The sequence below is a fragment of the Rhea americana genome, unplaced genomic scaffold, assembly GCF_003343005.1.
Source record: "Rhea americana isolate MKP2758 unplaced genomic scaffold, rheAme1 scaffold_151, whole genome shotgun sequence".
In the NCBI taxonomy this organism is placed as follows: Eukaryota; Metazoa; Chordata; class Aves; order Rheiformes; family Rheidae; genus Rhea; species Rhea americana.
This window is the reverse complement of record NW_028185606.1, coordinates 835355-859019: the sequence shown is the minus strand read 5'-3', so window position 1 is coordinate 859019 and position 23665 is coordinate 835355. Positions and strand designations below refer to the sequence as shown.

Genomic DNA, 23665 nt, shown 5'->3' with positions numbered 1-23665 from the left:
CTTCCTGGAAGAAAACTAAAACTGTACCTCACCATCCTAAAAAAAGTTGGAGACCAAATATTAATTTGTTCGTGGATGAATCTCRGTTATGCTGAGTTTCAGCTCCCTGTCTAGCAGACACACTGCTCTTCTGTGCTCTTCTTTTTATTTCTAAGAGAAGCTTTTACTCTTTGCTTTCACTGGAGTCAGGTTGACTTCTGGGAATTCTCATTTTACCCCTGCTCTCACCAGCCTCTTAGGTGTAGTGCTGTCTGCTAGTCAGTCCTGTTTTTTCCATTCCATTCTTAGTTAAAGACATGTATTTATTCCCCCCACTCCTCATTTAAGTTGATCAGAAGGCTTGCTTTCTTGTTGAACTCTTCCATACATTGCTTACCAAAACCAGGTCTTAAATAGCATTGCCTTTTGCTGGTTCAGTGGTAATTTAGTGAAAAATTCTGTTAGTAATAAATAGCTGGGCTGTACTATTGTTAGCAGCATTTGTTCTTCAGCCTATCTTAGGGTAAAATGCCCTTTAGGGCTTTCTAGTCTAATGCTAATATTATTGACTTTCTTACCCAAATCTGACCTCAAGAAGTTGCATACAACTATCGGATAGAACTGGGAGCAGGTATACTGTGTGGATAATGGTCTGTACACTACTTAGTCTCTTTTCTCAGTAAATCTACGTGAAAAGATCACAATCTTGAACCAGAGCCCTTCTTGTCTTTCTGATCCTGCCCAAAGCTCTGCCAATGCAACTCATTCCAAGCCTGCTGTTTCAATCCTAAAGCCAAATTCACCTCCCACGGGGATTTTGAGGGCAACCTTAGAATTCAGCAGGAATTGCTCATATGTAAAGGAATCTCCTGATCCCTAAGGCCATCACAGAACGATTTTGCCCTGGATCCTTTTTTGGCATGTTGATCCTCAGTCCCTCATTCAAATTTTAAACTTAGTCTTTTAAGCAGTGCTGCTTTCTAGGCCATTCTTCTGCTGATGGTGTCAGTGCCTCAGAGATGGGTTTTCCCAGGCAGGTCCAAGAAGGTATGTGATGCCCTCTTCCCTTGTGTACGGAAATGGCTTTGAACTCTTCGGCTAGTGTCCAATACCTATTGAAGCTGATGAGAGACTCCTGTTGAGTACAGAGGGCATCATTCCAGCATCGTTGTGCCTCATGATCCCAGGGGAATGGCTGGCTGTTACTCAGTCTTTCCTGAACCTCTTGTACATGTTTCATATCTGTGCCCATTACCAGGACCTGCCAGCTCAGTGAAAGTCATTTTGATGTTACTGCCTTGTGAAGTTGTTGCAGTGCTGGCAATTATGTTTGTGGCATACCAACAAAGTGCTGGCCTCAAGGCAGAGCTCCTAGGCCACGGTCTTGTGAATGTGAATAGCCGTAATGAGTATAGGAAGATTYTGTCTTTCATCTAAAATAAGCATCCCCCCATTTGTAACAATGCAAGAAATTTCAGGGAAGGGAAACTGAGTGTGTGGAGCAGCAATAGTTATGAGAACCATCATAGTCTGGTCTGAAGGCAGACCAAGTAACCCATCTCAGCTCATATGCTGTGCCAAGGCGGTACCATATCCCGTCTGCGTCATGGGAGTGGGCTTTGTCTGCCTGCAATAGAGTCGAAGGTGATGCTCATCCTTTCTAGGCTGCTCCTTATGAAGTGATGTTGGAAACAGAGATGGGGATTTGTAAATGCTARTAAAGACGATTCCGGTGTGGGACAATAGCCTAAGTTTGGAATAAGTCTCTATAGTGGCATCTCCATAGTCTCTATAGATATTCTCCTGTAGCGTCAACAGGAAAGGTATCCTTTGGCAGGACTCGGATGTTCACACTGGACATCTGGAGGAGTTTATCTCTTCAATGACTATACAGCTTAGAGAGTCTGCCTTCAGAAAATAGTTTGTGCCACTTTTCAGCACCTGTCTTCATGGGTTGAGTTGTGGCTCTTTTCAGCTCAGCTGCTCTGTGTTGTGTTAACACTTTCAGCCTTTGTGGAGCATGTTGTCAGTACACCCGCTAAACCAAAAAATTACTGGCAAGTTGGTGCTTGCTCCTGGGAAGTCCAAGGGATTCCTCATTTGTCAAGCAGAAGTTTAAGGAAAAAGGCAGCCTCCCTGCTTGGCAGGAGTAGGAAGAGGATTTTCCTTGCAGTGGGTGAGGGATACAAAGACAGAGCCAGAATCCCCTGTGACTTCATTAAGGCTTCATGGTTAGCCTGGAACTGGCTGGATCTCAAGTATTTTCCAGCTGTCCATGGAGGGCAGTTGGACACCTTCCATCCAACCCCACTCCCACATCCCCTCTGAAATGTCTACAGGGAAAAGACTCCTATTTTTGAATTGCAGTGGAATTCCTGTGGCATTACACACTGCATCCTTTGCAATACCCAGAGAATTCGACTTGATTTATAACATTGCATGGGGTACGTGATGGCCTAGCTTTTCATTCAGAAATGCCACCATTCGTCTTTCATTGGTAATGGCCATTTTTGTTTCCCTGCAAGGCCCCAAGTCTTCCCTTTATGATATGACTATCACTAAAATTTGGCCCTCTTGCGCCTCCTCTCCCACCTTAAACCAAATTAAGCTTGTGTGACAACATCATTGTCTTGTACTGCCCAGTAGATTAACAGATTCTTTCCTCTTTCTCATTTGTGCACTAGCGGCACTATTATTGCTGCTTGGAGAAGCAGCAACAGCTCTGTCTTTCCAGAATACATCAAGCTTTCTCCTTTTATCAAACTAGTCCAGAGCTTGACTTTCAACATGAGTAGAAAGATACTGTCACCTCCATAGACTAGAACAAAATTGTCAAGGCAGAAGCATGAGGAGGTATGTGACAGTTCTCCAGAGAGGCTTGATGGCATGGGTGGAGCACACTTTTTTCAACCACAAGTAAAAAAAGCATTGTGTCTTGAGACCTTAGGACAGTAATAGTTTTCCATGCAAAGTAATACTCATGCAATGGCTTTCCCTTTTGATGTGCTTGAATGGTACATAGAAGATGGTGCTAGACTCTTGTTGGAGTTAGATGGTGATAAGACAAGAGGCAATGACACAAGTTGAAATATGAGAAATTCTAATTAAATATTARAATTTTTATTTATTTATTTTACCATCAGGGTGATTAAATACTGGAGCAGGTTGTCAAGAGAGATTGAGAAATCTCCATCTTTGGAGATGTTCAAGTCTCAGCTGGACATGTCTCTGAGCAACTTGTTTTGAGCAGGGGGTTGAACTAGATGACCTATGAAGGTCCCTTCCAACCTAAATTATAATTATGATTTTACAATTTGGTGATGATACAGTAATTGAAGCTGCTGGACTTCTTGTCTTCCTTTCCTATCTTCATAGTCCGATATATCATGCAATGACAGTACATCATTACGTCCCATACAAAGTCAAGTACTCCTGACCAAGCACCAGGAACACAAAAGCATTGGTGCTGCTCTACCACAATGCTATGGAGTCATACAAGGTCTAGACTTCTTCTTTATCTTGCCTTACATCAACCATGAGTCCCACAAATRGGATAGTATGCAGTGTGGTATCTAAGCCTGCTTTTGAATCAGACTGTCAGCTAGTGTCATTCAGGAGAGCTCTGTTGAAGTCAACAGTATCACAGGTGAGCACTTGTCTTAYGGGAGGCATCCGTATCTGGACTCATTCCTTTAAACACTGTTATTTCRGATGGTGTTCATGCCCACAATCATTTCTAGTAATGGCAGCCTGTGGGCCTTCCTTCCATAATTGCTGACTACTGCTGCATATACTCTTTTGACAAGCTGTGCTCTCTCAGGGTAAAAGCTCCTCTGTGTTGTAGCAGGTCAAGGTGGTGTTCCAAGATAATTGAAGGACAAATGTAGCTGCTCACCAAAGTTTTGTACATTCCTGGAAAAATATTTGCTTTGGATGTGGCAAACCCAACGACCCTTCTCTGCCTCAGTTTTGACTTCTGCTCTATTCTTTATTTTTGCTGCTTGGCTGAAAGCTATGCCTTCACAAGTTCTTGCCCTCTATGTGTTTGTGTGTCAGCCTGCAGCACCCACCCTGCCATAAATATCATCTAGTTCGTAATCCTCCAGCCTTGGAGGAGTTGGGAAGCTCTCTGGGGAGCAGAGGAGAGGATTGTCATTTACCCTATTTGTGGAGACCAAAGGCTGTTCTGCATTCCCTCCAGGGAAAATCATAGAAGTGCTGAAGAAGTGAGGGAGCATAACATTGTCAGTAAATGACTGGTGAAGGCGCCAGTTACATGTCTARGCTAAGGATGCCAGTGGGAAATGTGGATTGAGAGGAATCATTCTAGATTTGTTTTTGGTCTTTCTCGCATCTTTAGGGATGCCRCCAGGATGGTATTTGTTCTTTTTGTGCTGTAGTGGATGAAATYGGGGTCCTGTCTTCTCCCTCTCCATCCATCCTATTTGAGCATCTCTCTTTTGGAATTGCTTCTCCTATCCCTGACGCCACGCTAAACTATCCAAATCTCTCAATGGAGGAAATTAGTTATTTATAATTAAGGGTAGACGAAAAATGTTGCTAATGTCAAGGGAACAGCAGGCGACAGCCAGAAAAACATCATGTCTCCAGAAGAGAGGCAGCGGGAATATCCCTCTGAATAGGGCTGACGTCAGCTCTCAGAACTTGGACAGCCTGGAAGGGTTTCGGCTATTTTTCCAAGATATCATAGGTCAGGAATCAGTGTTATTTTCAAGTCCATGTCCTCTGAGCAGCTCTGGTGCATGAGGAAGATTTTCTCTCCCCCTTTCCCCTCCTCTACACTCTATTTCTATAAAATTTTTGTTTCCTTTCCTTCCGAGTCATGCCACAAATATGTCCTTCAGGTTTATTTATTCTTCTCCCTATCTATTCCTCTAGCCCTACTCCCATCTTAGTTGGGTTGAAGAGATGGCGTCAGTGTGGCGCGCGTCTGAGATGCTCAGGCGAGACATCACAGAAAAGGGATCATGTTATCCTAATTTGCTGTTTCCGGTAGGATAGTTTTCTCTCCGCAAACTGATGTGTCTGGGGAAAGTGTTCTGAGAATGCTGCTTTGTGGTGGGAGATCTTGAGGCCTGATGAAGACAAGTTGGTCATTTCATCCCACCGTTAAGTTCTGCCATACAGTCCAGCCAAGGTTTTTCTCAAGTGACTTAAGTTTTGGAGCTACTTTTTTTGCCGGGAAGGTGGTTGAGATGTGCAGCCCACAGTAGCTTATCAGGGCTGATTGATAGAGGAGAGGTACTCAGTAGGTGCTGACCCTCAGATACTTCCCAAGTCAGTAATGACTTTTGAAAAATCTTTGCAATTTCAGATCCAGAGAAGTGGCCACCTCTGTGTTTAAAGCCCTGCTTTCAACATGCCATCCTGCTCTAAATTACTCCTGGAATCTTCTTCCCTTATTTTATTCTTTTTTTCAGTCACTTTTTCCTCCTTCTCCTCCTCCATTTGCTCTAACAACCTCTCTCTTTCTAAACATCTCTGTTGTTCTAATAACCCTTCATTAGGGATCCTGCGATTTCAAGTTGTATATTTGCATATCTCTCACTCTCATTGGTTTTCTTTCTCATTTCAGAACTCAAATGAGAACATGTGGGTTTTTTGTGCTTTCTTACATAATTCAGTGTGGCAAGGAGTCCACTAAGGGATGTCACTTTTACGGAAGCTGCTAGTTGAAATATAGCTGATGTGTCTTCACGGCTAGTCCAGTATAAAGAAATGATTGCGTTCCCTTTATAATCTGACCGCACAGCTTGAAGATGCCAATTGCTTCTGGAAGCATGGGAATAAGTGAAATGCTTTCCACCACCTTAATGTTGCTGTTGGCCTTCTGCTGCAGATTTAGTCATTCTTATGACATATTTCCACAACGGTGCATTTCCATCACCCTTCTGTGGTGATATATTTGAAGCCTTTCCATACCTTTCCCCCCACCTCATAATCTCTTTAGTTAATGAATTCTTCCCTATAGCTTCACAAACTGTGGGTCAGGCTCCCCAAATTTTGAAGACTCATTAAAAAATGGAGCTACCTTTCCCAACACTGTTTTAGTCCGTGAGGTTAATGGCACTGATGGTAGGAATGGTAGTACTTGATTAAAATGAATAATTGGTATTTGTAGCACAGCCCAAGGCCCTAAAATCCAACTTACTGTTGGCATTATTATTATTAAGTTAGCTCCTGATCCTCTTATTTCGGAATGTAAACTCCACAAAGACTAACACTAGGATTGTTAGTGTATTGATGAACAAAGATGCAGACCTTTGACCTATGCAGAAGGCAGAGGTGGACTGAAAACTGGCTGAACTTCTGGGTTCAGAGGGTTGTGACTAATGGCACAAAGTCCAGCTTAAGACCAATCACTAGTGATATCCCCCAGGGGTTGATACAGGGACCAATACCATTTAGTGTCTTCATTAATGACCTGGATGATGGGACTGACTGGACCCTCAGCAAATCTGCAGACAATACAAAACTGGGAGTAGAGGCTGATTCACCTGGTTCAATGGTTGTGCTGCCATTCAGAGCAACCTCAACAGACTGGAGAGATGGGCAGAGAGGAAACTCATGAAGTTCAACAACAGGAAGTGTAGAGTCCTGCACCTGATAAAGAATACCCCCTTACATCAGTACAGGCTGGAGGTTGACCAGCTGGCGAGCAGCTTTGCAGAGAAGGAGCTGGGAGTCTTGGTGGGCAACAGGTTGACAATGAGCCAGTCTTGCGCCCTCGTGGCAAAGAAGACTGGTGATATCCTGGGCTGCATTAGGCAGAGTGTTGCCAGCAGGTTGAGGAAGGTGAACCCTCCCCTCTACTCAGCCCTGGTGAGGCCACATCTAGAATGCTGTGTCCAGTGCTGAGCTCCCCAGCACAAGAAAGGCACAGGTTTAAAGGAGACATCTTCAGTGAGGGTCATGAAGATGATAAAGGGCTTGGAGTACCTTGGAGTATGAGGAGAGGCTGAAAGACCTGGAACTACTTAGTCTAGATAGGAGAAGGCTAGAGGTGGGAGGACTGGTGGTAGTGGTGAATCTTATCAACGTGTATAAATATGCGATGGGAGGGTGTAAAGAGGATGGGGCCATGCTCTTCGCAGTGGTGCACAGCAATAGGACGAGAGGCAGCGAGCAAACTGAAATGCAGAAAATCCCAGTTGAACACAAGAAAGCACTTCTTTACTGTGAGGGTGGCTGAACATTGGAACAGGTTGCTAAGAGAGTTTATGGAGTCTATATCCTTGGAAATATTCAAAACCTGACTGGGTGTGGTTCTGGGCAACCTGCTCTAGCTGACCCTGCTTGAGCAGGGGTGTTGGACTGGATGATCTCTGAAAGTCCCTTCTAGCCCCAACTGTTCTGTAATTCTCTTTCTTCTCCCTTTGTTTCTCCTCCCATTTATTCTCCTTTTATTCCATTCTCTAGGGTCTTTTTTTGACCTCATTGTTCCAAAGCCGCCTTTAAAAGTAAAACTCAACCATAACAACAAAGCTACTGTTACTGGTAGAAGTTCTTCAGATTTGCCTAACTGCATCCTGTCCACACCCCTCACAGGGCAGAATCAGTAGTCTTATGGGACACCTGTTGAAACCAGCCAAATTCTATCGCRCTTTCCCAGATGCTCCTGGCCTCAGAAGGCTGAGGATGGAGTCTGTTGCACCCTTTCTTGGAAGATCTTTTGGGGTGTTTTTTGCATCTCCTCTTTGCTCCATTAATATTTTTGCTGACTGTCTCCCATCTCTTGTCCTTGCAGGGCGTACATGAGCGTGAAGGAGCTGAAGGAGGCACTACAGCTGAACAGCACCCACTTCCTCAATGTTTACTTTGCCAGCTCAGTGAGGGAAGAGTTGGCAGGTGCTGCCACTTGGCCATGGGATAAAGAGGCCCTTAGTCACCTGGGTGAGTAACCCAATGCAACTTGTTAGGGTCTGTGGTTGTTTTTACCTTTCTTGGTTGACCTGGAGAGAATGGGCAGTAAACACTGTTCAGAGATGAGTGATGAGGGAGTGAAGAAAGCTTGTGGCTTGAGAGACAGAGTATTTTGGCTTAAAATACAAGTCACTTCAGGAAACTTTGTACCTGCCCCTCTACCTTAATCCTTCTTTGGTAGAACTTGGTGTTTTGGTGATAAGCAAGCATGTGTTCAGGGAGAAAAGGACATTTGTGCCTGACACACTCAGCCTTTTGGGAAGGGGTCAGTCATGAAGCTGAGCACAAATTTCCTCTGAAGACTAGCACTGATGTTTTAACTAGGGGGTTGGATCTAGGGAAAAATCACTATTATAGCCATCACACAGGAGTGTAAGCACTAGGCTTGGGGAACTGATGAGTAGGAATGGAAGTGTTACACTGATGGTCCCTGAAGCCAAACAAAGCCCACAGAAAAATTCAGAGAATTTTGTGCTTTCCAGTTAGTGCTTAGTCAGGCTGCCACAACTAGGGCATATATGATTATAGGTGTAGAAAATATGACCTCCAAGGAAAGTGTTGAGGATATTTAATGAACAGAAGATCATGGTAACTGACTTCGGATGTGCCAACAGCTGCTGCTATTAGGAAAAGAGTCCCTGTTYCGCACGTCCATGGTGGATAAGGTTATGATGTTGCATTTTGGCAAGACACATTCAGGTTGATGTAAGAAACTCTTCAAATGGTACGGGTGTTGAAGCACGAGGACAGAGAGCCTGGAGAGAGTAACAGGTTCACCATCAGTGCGGACTCTGCAGAAAGGATTAGACTAACATTTGTCATGGATGGTTTAGGTAAGGCTGGTCCTGCAACAGGGTAAAGTGGCTTCTCTTAGACCTTCCAGATCTGTCCTCCATGATTCTGGAAATGGTGAGCTTCAATTTGGGGAACTTAACAACAAACAAATGAACTAAGAATTCCAGTAATTTCAGAGCTGAGACTCCAGATTTGAGTAACTCCAGAGCTGAACAGGCAGAGAGCACCTGCCACTTTCAAATCCAACTGCAAATGTGAGGATGACTATCAACTAAAATCATATTTTTATAATTTGGCTTATTACCTACTGAAGCTGAAGGCTTAATTCTCTTTGGCTTCAGTGAATTAGAGCCAGATCTTTAAGGTCACCAGTCCTGGCAGACTACAAATAGTCAAATGGCAATTACTTCACTAAAATGTATATGCACTGTGTATTTTCTTCTGTTTCTGCACACGCACTTGTATGCTCTCTCTCTCTCTCTTTTTTCTTTTTCCTTTCTTTTTTTTTCTCCTGCCTCTCCCTCCACCACTTCAATGTCAGAGTTTTCTGGCAAAGGCCTTTACACTTTGCAGTCAAAACACTTAAAGTGTTTCTCAATAAGTAACTGGAAATAATTACTCCTGACACCTGCACAGCAGACCTAGACCTTCTGATTTTACAAGTGCGTGATGTTCAACCCTTAAAGTTTTATGTTGCCATTAAAGACCTGTTTTAAAGTTCTTTTGTGCCAGTTTCCCTCCCTCAATGAGTTTCAGGACTGGTTTTTCAATAGCATATTGCTACAATTGCTTGTTGAGGAAAGCAAATCTCCATGAAATTTATTCCTTCAGCTTCCAGAAATCACTTCCAAGGCTCAGTTTGACAATCATCTTACTACAGTAAGTGCTTCAGCCACACATGTTCTCTTCAGACCCCTCCCAATGGCACACAAGGAGATGTACAGGAGGGTAATCAGGGTAACTGATTTGATCAAAAGCTTGCATTTAATTCTGGTCCCAGAGTTCGTGTCCAACCAAAGCCCTTAAGCAGAGGTGGCACCATCTGGAAATGTTGGATCAGGGTTTTACCACTGAAGTTCAGGGGAAAAGGGGTGTTGTCTTGGCTCCAGTGCCAGCGCTGTGAAGTATGAAGCTGGATCTGCACAACTTTGAGACTCTGGCACAGACTGAAGGCTTTGGTTGAAGACTGTCCTTGATTTAAGATTTAATGAGCTTGGGAGGGAGGGTGATGAATTCTGTTCTCTGTAAACAGTAGACTCCACCACTTCATCAAGTGTTTCGTACCACGCAAGACATCTATTATTGTCAGCGCAGACAAAATATAGGGCTGAGCAAGTCACTGATTTAAGGCTTTTCACAAAGCCTCTCATCAGGCCATTGGAGAATTTGAGAAAAGAGCAAGGAAAGCCTTGGGAGGAGTGAAAGTAATAGGAGAAACTTTCCCAAGTGTTGTATAAGAACATGATAGTGACTGGAGAGGAGACAGATTTTTATACAGGAGAGGAGTCGGTCTCAAAGAACATACACTCCTTCCCTCTTTGCATTGATTCTTGCCACTGTCCTGCCTCTCCTGATGCTGATATTTCAAGGTCATCCCTGCTAGTCTACTGACTCTACCACTGTCTGCTCCTGTAGAGCAGAAATGCCACACTGCTCTCCAACCTCCCCTGCCCCCGACTGTTCTCTTGTGCTTCAGTTTTCCTACTGAATCAAACTGATTCTTTGAGTTTGACTCAACTTCAAGAAGCTAACCTGCCTTTTGGCTCCAGCAACTGTGTCAAACTTTGCTCTCCATTTACCTCCATTTGTCTCTCTGAACTAGACTTTTCTTGCATGTTTTCAAGAGGAGTATCATGTGACTTCTCTTCAACTCCCTTTTGTTCCTCTGTTTGAAGTCCTCGTCTCACCCCAAAGCTCACTAAATGTGCTGATTCCAAATTGCTTTCCATCAGTTCCCTTATAGATGTTTTTCAGTCTGCCCTTTGACCTCCATGGAAACCCTTCTCTGAGCTTTGAGTGTGATCTTCAAGAGAGTCTTCCTCACCTTCCTATTATCATCCTCACTTTCTGAAAGTTTTCAGTAAACTTTCCTTTTCATTCACTTCTCTTCACCTGTACTTTTTGGGCTACCAGAATTTTGGACACCATTTCTATGCTGATGACTTGGATTTACTGCTCTCCTTCAGACTATTTTCCTCACTAAATTTGAATTTCCCATTTCTATCTGAAGGTTTTGGGATGGTTTATCATCTCCCAAGACTCAGCTTTGAAAAACCAAATCTTCCCCCCATCTCTTCTTAGACCAGTATGCTCATTCCCATCTATCACAATTCTTGTCCTATCTCTTAACATCTCTCTCACTGTAACTGCAGCATTGCATCCTCTTGAAAAACAGATGCTTGCTTTGTTGACCTCCACTCAACATGCAGTGTTAGGAGCATTGGTCCAACTCTTGAGGCAGGAGTTTAGCTAGTTCTATCTAATTAAAGCTACCCATTTCTCTTTCAAAGCATTTCATAGCCTATCTCTGTAAGTCAGTGCTCCCTTCTTTCAGTGCTTTCTCCTGTGTCTTGCCTTGGCCTTGGCAATCCCAAGGGTGCCTTCGTCAGGTCTCTCCTTTGCATTTCTACCTATCCAAAACATGATAAATGGTTTTGGTGTTGTGCTCAGAAGTACAGCCTGTCTTGCTTATGAGTGCAGTCTCCTATTTCTGTATGTGCCAAGTCTACTGGGATTTGACTCTTGCATTTTCCTGGAGCCACACACACTGTGATTCCAGGATGTCTTCGTTGTCTATGTTCCTGTAGCACTCAGTCCTGATCTTAGCCTAGTAGCAGTATCAATGAACAGCAACAACAGTCATAGAGGTGTAAGGGGTAATGATTGGCTGAAGGAAGGTGAACTACTCTATCAAATTTCTGTAGCAGTATTTCAACTGCAGTGGAGCCTGTAGGCCGAGGCAGCTTACAGACAAACTGGCAGTAAAGGTAGAAAATCTCAGGTGTGTTTCCTCCATCTAACCATACTTTCTTTCTCATTCTTTCCACCATAATCACAGTGAGTTCTTCTCAAATTTGTAATGTTTCAGATTGGACTCTGGATTTAATTTTCTGAAAATGTACAAATCTTCTAACTACAAAAATGTGGAGTTAAAGAATTCCTGTGCTATTAAAAAAAAAAAAAAAAAAAAAAAAAAAAAAAGCTTTCCATAGTGGTATTTGTTGTGTCTCAAAAAACCCTAGCAATATAATAATGCAGACACTTTAAACATTATAGGTAGCTGCATGTAAATTTTACATAAACATGGTTGAAAGACAACAGAATCATGAATGCTTAATGTTTTAACTATTTACTGTAGTTATATAAGCTGAGGTCAGCTCACATATCTGACTGAGGTCAGTGGATTCTGAAGGACGGCCAGTTGTTCCATCAGAGGTACCTTATGCAATGGCCATCTTCCTGTCTGACTAACTTTCATGGGTTTGTTCCATTAATTGCTGTGACTCAGTGTTTGGGAAGACTGGGCCTGTGATACAAATTTAGGTTTGTGGTTTGTTTGCATTCACAGCTGTTGAAAGATCTCATGTTGTCTTGAGCATCAGTTCTCCACAACATCCCTGAACCAGGAACCTGGCACTAGATTACTGGAGATCCATTGCACCTGTCCAACTCTTTTATGTTGGTAGATCAGAGAACAGCTCCTTCCCAGCCCACTTTGGCAGGGAAAAAAAAAGAAAAAATTTTTAGGTTCATACTACCCATCTTCATTTATTTACCATGAAGACATCATCTTTGTGCCTCTTACTTATCATTTGTTCCTTCAAGCTCTGCAGTTCTTGCTATCCTTAGAGTGGTGAAGTAGGAAAGATCCTAGCTTGATGATTTTTCTTTTCTTTCTTTCTTTCTTCTTCTTCTTCTTCTTCTTTTTTTTTTTTTTTTTTTTTTTTTTTTTTTTTTTTTTTGAGGCTGTTTTGAATCAAAGCCCTTCAACATTTGTTACTAATCATTGTCAGAACTAGGGCATGGTCCTGGGACTGGGGGGCTTCTGAGGGAAGTGTGCTTGAGGGTGAAGTGGGGTCCATGCAGTGCAAATCATTCACTGCAGTTATGRGCTGGGCATCTCTTGCTGTGTGAGTGGAGCTGGGGCTTGATCTTTGGGATGTTACCAACTCTGCACCTGTAACTGGTAGGCCTTGTCTGAAGGGACAGGGCAAGGTCAGCTTTCCAGCTACTTGGCCTGAATTTGGTGGGCAAGTCCAAGGAAGTCTCTGGTTCACCTGCTCTGGAGAGCTGGACTCCCTAGATGTCACGGGGACCATATACTGAATTTTTTAGTTTAGCTGTGTAAATGCTGACCTTGGGGAGCCTCTTTAGGTTGGCTGTCAGGCATGAGAGGTAGAATTCATTTAAAGCCCAATGCAGCTCTTCTGCCAGATCAGAAGGAGACAGAGAGGAGGGAAAAGAGAGGGGAACAGCTTGATCTGCAGAGAAGGGAAAGTGGAGGCTGTTTTTTTTTGGGGGGGGTTGTTTGTTTGGGTTTTGTTTTTGCAAATGGATGTTAGTAATAATTGCACATCTTGCCCTCAYGGAGAGGACCTACAGAGAGAAAATACAATTTCCTGTTCCAAAACTGGGAGCTTCCCAGAGTCCTTTGCTCACCAAGGAGCTGTGGGGACAGAGAACAGAGGGATAGAGAAAGAAGACAGTTCTCATGTTGTTTCTAATTCCTCCATCTAATTAACTATAAAAAGTACTAAGAATATGACTCTCCTTGTGGAGTGTGAGGGAGGAGTGGGATAGGGGGAGCTGGCAGAGAGGAGGGAGTGACTGGCTCTGGAGTCTTGGCATCCTGCCTCTGCAACAGTTTTCTCCCTCCCCTTACTGGAGTCCCATTTATTTCCCCCACATGGGAAGAGCTTTGCATTTCTGTTGGAAAGAGGACTGTTAGATCGCAGGGCCCTCAGGGCCTCAAGTTCTCAGACATGTTCCTTGTGGTCAGTGCTGCAGAATGAGTGTGGGGCTTTCACATCTCATTTATTTATGAGCACTTTTTTCTTTCTGCTTGAACATTTCCCCTTTCAGCCCTTTGGGCAGGCAGCCCCCTGTCTTTTTCAGACTTGGGTTTGGTTGCAGARATGCCTTTTCTTTCTCTTCTCTCACCCTTATTTCATGCTCTCTGTATTAAAAATGACAAGCAACATTTTGGGGGCTCTCCATCAATGGGGTGCTCTCTGCAATCTATAGTCTTTACCAATCTGCTTGAGTGGAATTGGGAGAGGGAGTGGTATACACAAACTTAGTGGACAGCAGGGATACAACCAGACACGAAAGCCCCACAGATCTTGTCATTCTCTTTATTTCCTTGTGGTATRTCTCTAATCAGAGCGCTATAGGACCAAGAGCTGACTGAGGGGAAATGCAAGGAGGACTCCTCTGCTTTGGGACTTTACAGCTGGAGTGAAAGGACATACAGCTACTGCACGACTATTTTGTCTCAGGCTAAAAAGCTGCTGTGGGTGTTAAATTCACTCTGTGGGAAGGAAACAAGAGGAAGAATAAGCAACATGAATATTTAAATAGAGTGTGGTGCCACTTCATGGGTTAATGTCATCTCTGAGCCCCTCCACGTGTCATGCAAATAGGATGTACTATAGAAGATGCTGCCCTTATTGCTTCACCCTCTTGCAATCCTGTTGAGCTCAAGAGACTTGCTCAGAGCATCCCTGAAGGCCCCCTTTCCAATCCCAACCCAGTGTTCATCCAGCATGGCTCCACTGAAGGAGTCTTAGTCCTACTGGTGTCCTGCCAAGGACACTCTGATCTGAAGGAAGCCCTCTCTTGGAAGGAATGCCCTGTACTTGAAGACGTGAGGTAGTCCAGTAGTGTACGGAGCTGATCCAGGAGCAAATTTCAAGCTGTCTACGCTGTGGCTGGAGTCAGGATTGCACAGTGGCCCTCTGCCAATTATAACTTCACAGACGGGCAGCAATCAGCAGCAAAGATGCAGTAGCAGAGGCTTTGCTGTGAGGTAGCTGGCACAATAAATCCTCCAGGGCCCTGCAAAGGAGGGAGCAAGCTGTGGTGGAGCCAACTATTTGCTGTACTGCCATCCAAGCTGTCTAGGTTAAAAGTAGTTGGGTAAAAACAGCCTGCCATGCCACAAAGATGTTGCCTGACTTACTGGAGTTAACCTAAACACATGCTGGGATCCACTTTTCCCTTCCATTTCTCTAATCTTCCCCCCAACCCTCCCTCCTCCACTCTATGGCAAAATGGAAAAGGTGGAGAGAAGGGCAAGGAAGAAAAGTTGAAGGGGTAGGAAATTGCCATTGAAAAGCTTCAAAATAGGGAGAAGAGAAGCAGAGTTTCCAAAGAGGTTTTCATTTAGGCTAAAAAAGTAAATAAATAAGAACAGAGCAAGAGAGGGGAAAAGAGAGATGTTTCATTCACAAGTAGCCCGAATGGAAAATTTCCTAGGAGATGTAATACAGAGTTGCAAGAACAACGTGTGCATCCTGGGGCAGGAGTCAGATACCAGGTAGTGTGCAAAGAGAGCGCTTTGCTCCCCTTAGCTTTCCTCAGTGTGACTGCTCCTTGCTCTTCCTGTCCTTCCACTTGCAGGCAGTTGGTCAGGAGAGGAAAACACCCAGTCCTGCAGCCGAAGGGGCAGCCTAGGTGAGGACAAGTGCAGGACCTGTCCAGCTCTGTGCTGTTGCTATCACTATTAGGTGGCAGCTCTGAGCAGTCTTTGCTGGGGTTTAATCCATGCCTATGTTCTAGCGTCTTTGGAACATGAACCTGCATCAAGTGGGCTTGGAGATTAATTACCCTGTTGTGCCCTCTTGAGTCAAACGGCCGGGACACCTTGGTTGAAGAGCAAGGCTGTTTGCACTGCAGCTGCAATGAATGGGAAGTTCTGGCATGGTCCCTATAGTGCTCCTCRCCCACATGCAGATCCTTCTGAAAGAAAGGAGGGGAAACTCTGTTTTAGAAAATCTCACTCCACAGTACACAGTGAATTCAGGGTCAGGTTTGTGCTAGGAGATTAGTGGATTGAGATGGCACCTCATATGACTTTAAATTTAACCCTTTGGCTCAGAGTGTGAAGCAACAGACCATTGATGCTGTCTCAGTAGGKACCAGAAGCAATGCATTTGGGTTTTTAAATGGACTCATGCTGAAGGCTGCTTCTAGCTGACAGAGATAACTGTGTCAGTACATTGTTAGGCACCTCATTTGTTTTATTTATAGCTACAGGAACATACATACTTTAGCCACCTGGGCCTGTAGGTAAGATCTCTAGGCTTAGGAAGGTCTTTTGTCCTCTAGTTCAAAAGATTACTCCCCATAAAACCACAGCTTGTCTCTGGTGCCCCCATTTAGACCTCCATTTGGAGTTGTGTGTTAGTGTGATCCAGAGCAGGCACTGAAATCACAGACACAGGAAATGATACAGAGGGAAACAGTAACTAAAATGAATATAGACTGGGGAGGGGGGATGTCAAAAAGCAAAAATAAACCCACCCACCCACCCTKTTCTAAAGCAGAGGAGCTCTCTTCCAGTCCCACAAGATGTGGAATACATCCATCTTCAGGTTTCCATAAGACCAGAAAGCGCAGCGGAAGAACTGTTGCTAGCAAAGGTGAGTAACAGCAACTGCCCAGTGTCTCTTTGTCTTGATGATATTCTGTGTGCTTATAATTCTAGGTGGAGTTGTCCTCAATCCGKCTTATTACGGTATGCATGGCCACACAAACACCATGATCCATGAAGTGGGACATGTCCTGGGGCTGTACCATGTCTTTAAGGGAGTGAGTGAGCGGGAATCTTGTGACGATCCCTGCAGGGAGACAACTCCTTCTATGGAGACTGGAGACCTCTGTGCTGACACTGCTCCAACCCCAAAGAGTAAACTCTGTCGGGATCCAGACCCTACAAATGATACCTGTGGCCAGACACACTTCACTGGAACACCCTTCAACAACTATATGAGTTACACAGGTAATGAGTAATTTTCACAACAATTTGTAGTGGGTAATCTTCACTATAAAGTTGAGTTTTGCTCCTTCCACCTTTATGGATAATTGCTTCCCTCATGCCCTACTCAGTGTGATCTTCAGTTGCTCCTGATGGTCARGGATAGGGAAAGTTACAGTCCATGTTTGCAGAAACAACTTGGCCCCTTTTTCACAGAGATCTGTTTCCGTCTGCCTCTCCCTGCCTTTCTGTGGATCATTGGAAATGTACTGAGTCCACTCTTGCCTCTCTGGTGGCATGCATTCGTTCTCCACTTTAAGCTCCTGAAGCAACATCTTATTAGAATCCTAATATAAATTTTGGACTTTCAGGTTAAGCCCCTTTGGCTTGATTTCCAAAGGGATGCTGGGAAGGGCTGGTGTTTCTTCTGGCAAGCCAGGAGGACTGAGCCCTGGAGAGCAATTCTTTTGCCCTTTGAGAGCAACTCCTGAGAGCAACTCCCTTGAGATTGTAGCACTGCCAAGGTGTAAAAACTTACATGAGTCAGATGAGCACTGAGGACACTGCTGAGGCCACAGCGGTACGGAGAGTCCTGATGTTCCAGTGCAGCCATGGCAAGCGCAGGGTTGTCGAGCTGCTGAGGCAGTGCCATCTTGTGGCATTGGGAACACATAACAGGAAAGAGTGCTGGCAGGCTGGCCACCACACACCTGGTGTCCCTCAGGTCTCCACAGACTTCCCACAAACAGGGGTTAGTGATCTGAAAGTGCATGTACCACCGTGATCTGCCAGCTGATTCCTGTCACCATCAACCTGCCCTCTCTTCCCCCAGATGATGACTGCACCAACACCTTCACTCCCAACCAAGTGGCCCGRATGCATTGCTACCTGGACTTGGTGTACCAGCGCTGGGGCCAGAGCAAGAAGCCTGCACCCATCCCCATTCCCCCCATGGTCACAGGGCAGACACAGGACTCCCTCAGCATCTATTGGCTGCCTCCCATTAGTGGTGTCATACATGAGAGGTAAGAGAAAAGGGGAGAGATCCACTATCGTAATGGTCTCAGGCTTGCACAGGAGCCCTCTGCCTGCTGGAAAGACCAAGAAATCTTTGCAAGGCTCCATGAGATGCGGGCTCCGTTTGTGGTGCTGTGTCTGATCCCCCACTAAAACTGGAGCTCATGAGCTCCACCTCCCAAGCTGTGTGCTGGTTGTTTTGCCTAGCACTGTTTATTTGAACAGGGATTCACCACAGAAGTTGCTTGGCACAGAGCTGGGGGCAGGCAGGCAGTAGAGGGACRACTTTTCAGGAGTCAGTGAAGGCAATGAGAGTGGGTTGGCATATCCTTTGCACACCTTGCCAACTGGCAAGTCTTGCCTTTTGTGCTGGCTGCGGTGGGGACTGAGTAGCTATTTCTGCAGCTGCCCTGGTGATGGGGGGAAATGAGGCCCAGCCTCCCCCTCAGCCCCTTTTCCTGCCTTGCCAACTCCAGCAGAGCCCACCAACGTGAGAGCTGTACTGCTCTGATGGCTGTGTTTGTACAAGGGCTCTCCCACAAGCCTTCTGCTGTTAGGGTGCCGGGAGAGRAAGCCAAAGAGCATCAGGAGCTGATGCCAATTTTTAAACCCAAGAGCACAATCACAGAATAAAAAATGAGCTTCATTTAGCACTTATTGTATAAACTAGCCATTTACCAGGAGGAAATGCAGCCTTGTGGTTAAGGCAGGGAGCTTGAACCACAAGAGCAGGGTTTCATTCCCAGCACTGTCACGGACTTGCTGTGTAACTGGGGGTAGGTCAGTAAACTTTCCAAGTTGGAGAAACTGTGCTGAGGAACCTGAATCGTTTGGCAGGCAAGCCACGTGCAGTACTGAAGTCCAGGGCTGCTACGCTTCCTTATCCCTCTAACGTGTGGGTATGCCAACCTCTGGTGATGTGACTACACATCTGTAATCCCCTTAGCGTGACTTGGGAGGGTTGGTGCTTGGAGATCTAGAGACAGTTGGTTCTTGAGGTTTTCATCTTGAAAGTGGGTACTGGCCATTTTTTTTTAAATCAGTTTGCAAAAGTCTAGAGCCCTGCGATGGCAATGAAAAATCCTCTGGCTTTGATGAAGGCCTGTTATACTGTCCTGATTATTCTTGGCCTGGAAAATAGTCGCCAAGACCTGAATATGACACCAGCTAATGCCTCTATTCAACAACTCCCTTTACTAAAGTGTTTCAGCTTTTACTAGTGTGTAGATCTATGCTTTTATTATTGGACCTGAAGCATAGATTAAAGATAAACAGCTTTTTAGACATATTTTAAAGCTCCTTCACAAAGCTATCCTTCCAATTCAAAGAAAACCAGTGTTTGAGAACAACTGCTGAATCTGTGTTCACTAGCCATTTCAAAGAAATGATGTTCTCCATGATGGACTTTTCCTCCCAGAGGAAATGAGAGCGGGCACAGAGAAGCTCTGATGGCTGGGTGGACTCAAATCATTTAGACAAACAGCTTTGGTGGGGAGTGGGGCAGTTCAGGAACAGGAAAAAATGGGCCTAGAAGGCAGACACTGAATCATCAGATCCAGCCCCTGCTGCTTACCCGTTGTGTGATCCTTTTCACAAACAGCTCACGAGCTGGCCCGTGAAGGCAGTTTCTGCTTTCCCTGCTGACAAACTAACCAGGGAGAATGACTGAAGCAGGCAATTATTGAGGAAAAGTCCCCTTTTCTTGATTAGCACAGTGGAACTCTCTTTAATTGACATTTCTGTGGCATCCCAGTAGTCCTGAAAGCAAAAAAAAAAAAAAAAAAAAAGAGTTTGGGACTTAGGTAGGACAGGCCTACATGCACCCACCCTACTACAGAGGTGATTGCCCTAAGAAGCATGGAGTCTACTAGCTCCACTTCATGGGTAGGGAACAGACAACTTAATGGCTCATCTAAGAATACTTAGCCTGTAGAAGAGAAGGGATTAGACCTAGCTTATGTAAGGTCACTCGTATTTTCCTATTTTTTGTCAGAGCAAAAGGACACGCCAAGAAGCTTCCAAAGAATTTAATTTCTTTGGTCTTCCAGCTTCCCATCTGATCTTGCCTGGACAAACTGGATGGAAAATGAGTCAGTCATGATTATACATGCAGGTGTTTTTGTCTCTCTCTCTCTCTCCATCCCTCCCTCCCTCCTCCCCTCTGGTCTGTAGGGAGCCTGACACACTTTGTGAAGACTGTGCTGAAGATGGCACTTTCCATCAGTATGTCCACGAGGCTTCTTCCCCTCGGGTCTGTGATTCCTCTGGCTACTGGACCCCAGAAGAGGCAGAAGGTAAAGTCCTTTTCTCTTTTCCTGGCTGTGAATCCTCCAGACAGATGAGATGTTGCTGGAAAAAGAAAAAGAAACTGCTTTTATTGCAGCTCATTAGTTCAGGAAGGACTTCCAGGTGCCCAGGAGGCACCCTGCCAGCTGTTTTTTGGCAAACAAACCCTGGCACCATGAGAGTAACTCCTGCCAYTTCCCAGAAGGGTGTAAGGAAGAGACACTAAGCAGAGGGGGACACACTTCATTGAAAAAAAAATCCTAACATTATATAGATCTCAGGGCCTCATCCAAAACAACAGGGGCATTCACAGGCTTTGAGATAGCCTTGTCCAAAGGTAGCAGGGATGATCCCCTTGTTTAATCACAAAAAGTCCGTACCAAGTCCTGAGCAATCTGGGTTGGACACAATTCTTCAATGACAAGGTGAAGATCAGATTGGCTCAACTTTTCTTATGCTGAGCCAGATGCTAGTATGGAGACCCACCACTAGGGATCTGGAGACCTCACCGGCTACCTGGGCATGGTAGCTTGCAGGGGCAAGCAGTTGCAATAAGGGTTTGGGGAGTTTTTTCTGCTATATCGTCTCCTCTGAGGTCACGGCAGATGAGACAGGAGACCAGGTGAAATAATCCCAGTGGGCTGCCTGTGGTGCATTTGCAGTTGAACCACTTGGAGCCAGAGGATCTGTTAATTCTGTGCTTTCACATGTGTTTCTGAGCTGCTGATGTTGACTGAAAATGTGCCAGAGTGATTGCTGAGAAAGTACAATGTGGTTTGTTTTGCCCCTTTGAGATGAAGCCCATGCTTTGAGAACAGGAGTATCAGGATGCAGCTGAGATTCAGTACCTATAAACTCACCTCTAGATTTGATAGATTGTGGGAGTAGCTCTCTTACTAGGATCCCAAGTTGCTCAAAAAACAAAAAATCAAGTTAGTGYTTAGTAACTGAAACCAAACAAATCAAAGCTTAGCTTATTTATTGTTAGTGGTTCCCGCTTCCCCTGTGTGTCTRGTTCTCTGGCAAATTAGTCTTGCTTCTGGAAGTATTGGATGTTATTATCTCCTTTGCATGAGCCTGCAATTATTACAAGTGCATGATTGCTCTGGTGAGAAAATAAACAGGTTTTATAATTTTTAGAAGAACAGTATTAAATGGATGCAGGTTTGAACTGATGCTGAGCTTTAAGAAATGCTTGCAGTGCTTGATGAAGGCAAGGGTATTTCTACTACAGGATGATGAAATCAGGTGATACTTCTTGAAACTTAAAGCCCAACACTGTTCGTTTCTTTTTCTGAGTGCCAGTTCACTCACCAAGGGAGGCAGGCTGGAGATTTGAGGTCAGCCTGGGCATCATCCTAGAAGTCCCAACTGAGAAACAGSCTTCCAGAGCCTGGTTCCCAGGCTTGCTTTGGACCTGGCCCCTTCCTGCCCACATCCTATTCCAGCATGTACCTGTAACACTCTCTCAGAAGAAACAAGATTCTTCAGCTACAGCTGCAGGATAACTTCAGTCTGTTTTTGTTCTGCTTTGTGTCTCTGTACTCTATCCAACCCATTCTGCTTCAAGGACTCAAAAGTCCTATGGCATTGGCATCAGATGCCCTCTTKGCAGATCATCTGCTCCCATGAGACTACAGAGCAAGTTTCATGTGCTCCCCAGCTGTGTCCAGACTATCGCTGGAGCTGCTGGTGGTACTGAGACCAGCTGTAGTGTGGGTACCATTGTCCATATCTTCCAGTTTGTTAGAGGACTGTGACAAACCAGGCTTGGCAGAGCCAGTGTTCGTGTCTGTTTCCAGTAGCTGGAAAACTGTTCCTGTTTATTGCTTCCTGGGATTTGAGGACAGATACTACCAGCTTTGAAACATGCCTGTAGTGGGTACACGACAGTGTGGCTGTTGTGTAGCAAAGGAACCTGCAGCTATCGCATAGAGATGCATAAGATCCTATGCCTATGACGTACCTGTAGGGCAGATTGCTACTCTGGGTCTCCTGTGAAATCGGCTGTGCCCTAACTCTCATCAGTCTCTTCCTTGTCCCTCTATCTAGGGCCCCCAGATGTGGATCAGCCCTGTGAGCCCAGCTTGCAGGCCTGGAGTCCAGAGCTCCACCTGTACCACATGAACATGACCGTGCCTTGTCCCCAGCCTGATGGCTGCATCCTGGAGTTGCGCTTCCTGCACCCTGTGTATCCAGATTCTCTCACCCTCTGGACAACTTATCTCTCCACGGACTCTCCTAAGGCACTGTCTGACATTGAAATCCTAACAGAGCATGGAGAATCCATCCATTTGGGCCCCTTAGACACTTTCTGTGATGTCCCTTTGACTGTGAAGCTCAACATCCATAAGAAGGTGTCTGGAGTCAAAATCTATACGTTTGATGAGAGGATGGAGATAGATACAGCCCTGTTGACCTCCATGCCTCATAGCTCTCTCTGCTCCACCTGCAAACCGATACAATACCGAGTCCTCCGTGATCCTCCATTTGCTAATGGCTCCCCTGCCACAATGGCACAAGCACACCGCAAGTTCACTGACACGTGAGTGAAAAGATTGCTTCATCAGAGGCCAAGTGGGTGGTTGCATTAATTTTGATGATCTCTTCAGGTTCTGCATTTAGACCCATGAATGATTTTCACAGGTATTACAATGTTCAATCTTGTGAACAGATTCCACATTCAGCATCAAGAGAAGGCCTCAGTAAGCTTGTTGTAGGCCCATCATACTAGCACAACCCTTGCCAAGGAGCTGAATATAACTAGAAGGAACTCATTAAATCTAGAAACGTTTCTCCATAAATAAGACCAGTAAAATGACTGTTCAAGTTAATGCAACTTCTCTCCAGATTAAGCCCTAGGGAAATAAATGGCAGGCTCCTCTGCATGATCTGGCAGAAACCCTCTTCCCRCAGTCTCTGCCTCTGGCAATTTAGAATGTGAAGATGTGTGTCAAACTATGATGCTGCCCGGSTACAAACATGTGATTGCTATAACTCTTATGAACAAATTTACTGCAGATGTATTGCTTGTTCTCTCCTGCTTTTGTTTGAGTCCTCTATGTTTCTGCAGGGAGGTCACGCCTGGGCAGGTGTATCGCTACCAAGTGCAGGCAATCTCTGGGACAACCTTAGGAGAAGCCTCCCCACCGCTAATCCATGTCCATGGAGCTCCCTACTGTGGGGATGGGAAGGTGACCACGTAAGTCAAGACCTCTATGCTCTCAAGACAGTTTCTTTAGGCTATCGGGTAATTCTGCCCTAAAGAGAAGTGCTGGGTTGATCCTCCACTCAGAAACGCTTGGCTGAAGAAAGCTGCACTGAATACTTGCAACAGATTGGACTAAAAGCTTATGTTTTATAAAATGCCAYGCTAGTAGAAGATGGAGATGGTCTTTGTGAGGAGCGGGGTCTGGATGAAGGGTCTAACTTGAACTTTCTCCCCATCGATGTGTGGTGGCTGCAGTGCTTGGATTCTTCTCTGAGAATAGTCACAGAGTCCGAATCCAGTGGGATCCATCTTTGGGATCATCCAGTGTAACCTTTTGCAYAGGGCACACGGTAGCCCTGCGTGGGTGGATTCTGCAGCAACACAGCTCTATATGCCTCGGTGCGTTTAAAGAGCTGTCCACTCTCTACTTAAAACTCCGAGTGGTAAGAAATGCA

At 45.0% G+C, this 23665-nt stretch overlaps 1 protein-coding gene across 1 annotated transcript in view; it reads left to right on the top strand.

The window, feature by feature from the left end:
• Positions 1 to 23665, top strand: part of PAPPA2 (pappalysin 2) — a 122865-nt gene that overhangs the window by 36631 nt on the left and 62569 nt on the right. The window contains exons 5-11 of the mRNA XM_085299691.1: positions 289 to 326; positions 7748 to 7893; positions 16427 to 16720; positions 17529 to 17721; positions 19886 to 20007; positions 22052 to 22544; positions 23073 to 23201. Of these exons, the coding sequence (XP_085155817.1) occupies positions 289 to 326; positions 7748 to 7893; positions 16427 to 16720; positions 17529 to 17721; positions 19886 to 20007; positions 22052 to 22544; positions 23073 to 23201 (1415 nt within the window). The remainder of the gene's footprint in view (positions 1 to 288; positions 327 to 7747; positions 7894 to 16426; positions 16721 to 17528; positions 17722 to 19885; positions 20008 to 22051; positions 22545 to 23072; positions 23202 to 23665) is intronic.